General features: G+C 59.1%; 1 protein-coding gene across 2 annotated transcripts in view; it reads left to right on the top strand.

The window, feature by feature from the left end:
• Positions 1-2347, top strand: part of LOC104125129 (lysosomal acid lipase/cholesteryl ester hydrolase-like) — a 7429-nt gene that overhangs the window by 3986 nt on the left and 1096 nt on the right. The window contains exons 6-9 of one of the 2 annotated variants that reach the window (XM_035893083.1): positions 472-614; positions 833-904; positions 1974-2039; positions 2170-2307. In XM_035893083.1, coding sequence (XP_035748976.1) covers positions 472-614; positions 833-904; positions 1974-2039; positions 2170-2307 — 419 coding nt within the window. The remainder of the gene's footprint in view (positions 1-471; positions 615-832; positions 905-1973; positions 2040-2169; positions 2308-2347) is intronic. The other variant, XM_009637535.2, reaches the window with a different exon arrangement.

Raw genomic sequence — 2347 nt, 5'->3', positions numbered from 1 at the left:
TCCCTGCTGATGCACAAGCACGGACACGATTCAGGTGCAGGTGCACTCCTTTGTTCAGTGCACACCTCCTTCCACCTGCAGGATCTTCAGGTGTGAAACTGGTCTTTCTATGGGGACTCTTGGTGAATTCTCAGACAGACTGCCTGGGACAGAGCAGCTTTACTGTGTTGATTTTAATGGCAGTGAAAAGCGAATCCAACGCTTGGCGGCGGTGGGGGGAAAGAGGAGAGTCCCAAATGCTGATTTCCCTGGTGTGCATTCAGTCAACATCACCTCCTGCAATGAGCTGTACAGGTCTCAGCGAGGCAGGACAGCAAAGGAGAAGCTGGCTTGAGTCCTGTGGGCCCCCCCTGTGCCGCACATGCCCCCACCGCCCAGGTGGTGGGACGGCTCACAAGGACACCGGCCGGCCGGCCAGCCGCAGGTCGGGGGCGGCAGGAAGGGAAATTGCAAGACATTAACCTTGCCCTTTGCTTCTGCAGCTCCTGTTCGGCAGAACGGACTGCTTGCTGTGGAGGTCTCTCCCCCGGCTGTGCAGGCACCCGCTGCTGCAGAAGCCCTGTGCCAACCTCTTCTTTCTGCTGGGCGGCTACAATGAGAAGAACTTCAACAAGGTGGGTGCGCTGCCCCATGTGGGGCGAGGGAGCCGGAGCCCCGGGGTGCACCACTTGGGAGCACCCAGCGACGCCGGCTGGCTCTGCTGACCCCCCTGCCTGCCCCCTCCCTGCCAAACCCTGCCCAGCCTGCCCCAGCCACTCGTGGGCAAGCAGATGCTGCGAGGGCAGCGACCTTGGCCAGATCCCTCTGCCAGCTTGAACATATTTCCTTGCAGACGCGGCTGGATGTGTACACATCCCACTATCCAGATAGGACGTCTGTCAAAAACATGATACACTGGGCCCAGGTAGGTTCCCTGAAATGCAGATGCTTCACCCTGGGATGGTCCCTTCACGGAGAGTCTGGTGTGCTCAGGGCAGAAGTGAGAGGTTGGACATCTTGGACTTTAGCAGCTCATGAGGAAATAAAGGCAAGAAATTAGGCCTGCAGAGGAGGCGCTAGATGCAGGATGAGCTGCCCTGGTCCCTCTGGGGACCACAGGACACCGGGGTGCGTGCCCTGGGCTGTGCCAAGCAGGACAAGAGAAGGGATGGGGAGGCCACAGCTGGATGCTGGGACCAGCTCGGGGCCCCCAGGCATCCCCAAAGCAGGGCGAGCCCAGGGACACCATGGTGATGGTGGGTGGAAGCCAGGGTGTACAAGGAGAGGCTGGGGGAGCTGTGCTTGCTCAGACGGAGAGGAGGAGGTGAAGGGGGATCCACTGGCATCTCCCCCTGCCCAAAGGGGTCCCGGAGACGCCGGGACCAGGCTCTGCCAGTCTGAGCAACTTGCTGCAGCATTGGCCCTGCTGGAAACAGGGTTGGGCTGGAGCCCCCCACCCTGGTGTTGCCTTGCAGAGCCAAATTATAAGTAGTGAGGAAGGCAAAAAAGGTCTTTTTAATCAATGCAACGATTGTGCAGGTATCTGAGCTTTCGCCCCTAGCATACAAGCAACTCATTATAATAACTGGGCTCTCTGATGTCTCTGTACCCTGAGCCCAAAGTGTCACGAGAAGGTATGGATGATCAGGTCGTCGAAGGAAAACGTGCCAACATGAAGTCCTCCAGCAGCATCCTGCACACACAGCTGGTGATGAGCAGGTTTTCAGGGGCAGGAGCATTGCACTGTGGCAGCCAGGGAGTCGCAACACCTTGGTTTGTCAGCCCGTAGCTAGGGACAGGGGTGGTGCCAGAGGTCAAAGCATCACCCTGTTAAAAAAGGTGGAAAGTCTGGCTTTGCAGGGATGCCACCTCCTCCTGCAACGTCCCATGCAAGCACCCTCTCATGATGTGATGCCTCAAGAAGGCTGGGAGATGCCAGACCCACGCAGCGGTGCTCACTGGCCTCCCACCGCAGATGTATCCTCTCTTCCCAGGTGATGAAATCGGGAGAATTCAAAGCCTTCGACTATGGCAGCAACAACCTAGCCATGTACCACCAGGTAGGAGGCTGCAGCGGCAGTGCTGGCAGCTTGGAGCTACCAGGGGACTGTCCTGGGTGGTGCAGGGGCAGGCTGGCTTGCGGGGGTTGACCACAACGACATTTCCTCAGAGCCCCCTGTGTCCCTCCAGGAGACACCTCCCTTCTACCATGTGGAGGAGATGCCCGTGCCCACCGCAGTGTGGTCAGGGGGGAAGGACTGGGTGGCTGACCTGAGGGATGTGCGCCTGCTGCTGCCCCGCATCGCCCATCTCATCACCTACGGCCACATCCCCGACTGGAACCACTGGGACTTCATCTGGGGCTTGG

This window comes from Egretta garzetta, unplaced genomic scaffold, assembly GCF_000687185.1.
Source record: "Egretta garzetta isolate BGI_Z169 unplaced genomic scaffold, ASM68718v1 scaffold234, whole genome shotgun sequence".
Taxonomy (NCBI): domain Eukaryota; kingdom Metazoa; phylum Chordata; class Aves; order Pelecaniformes; family Ardeidae; genus Egretta; species Egretta garzetta.
This window is presented reverse-complemented; position numbering and strand designations above follow the sequence as displayed.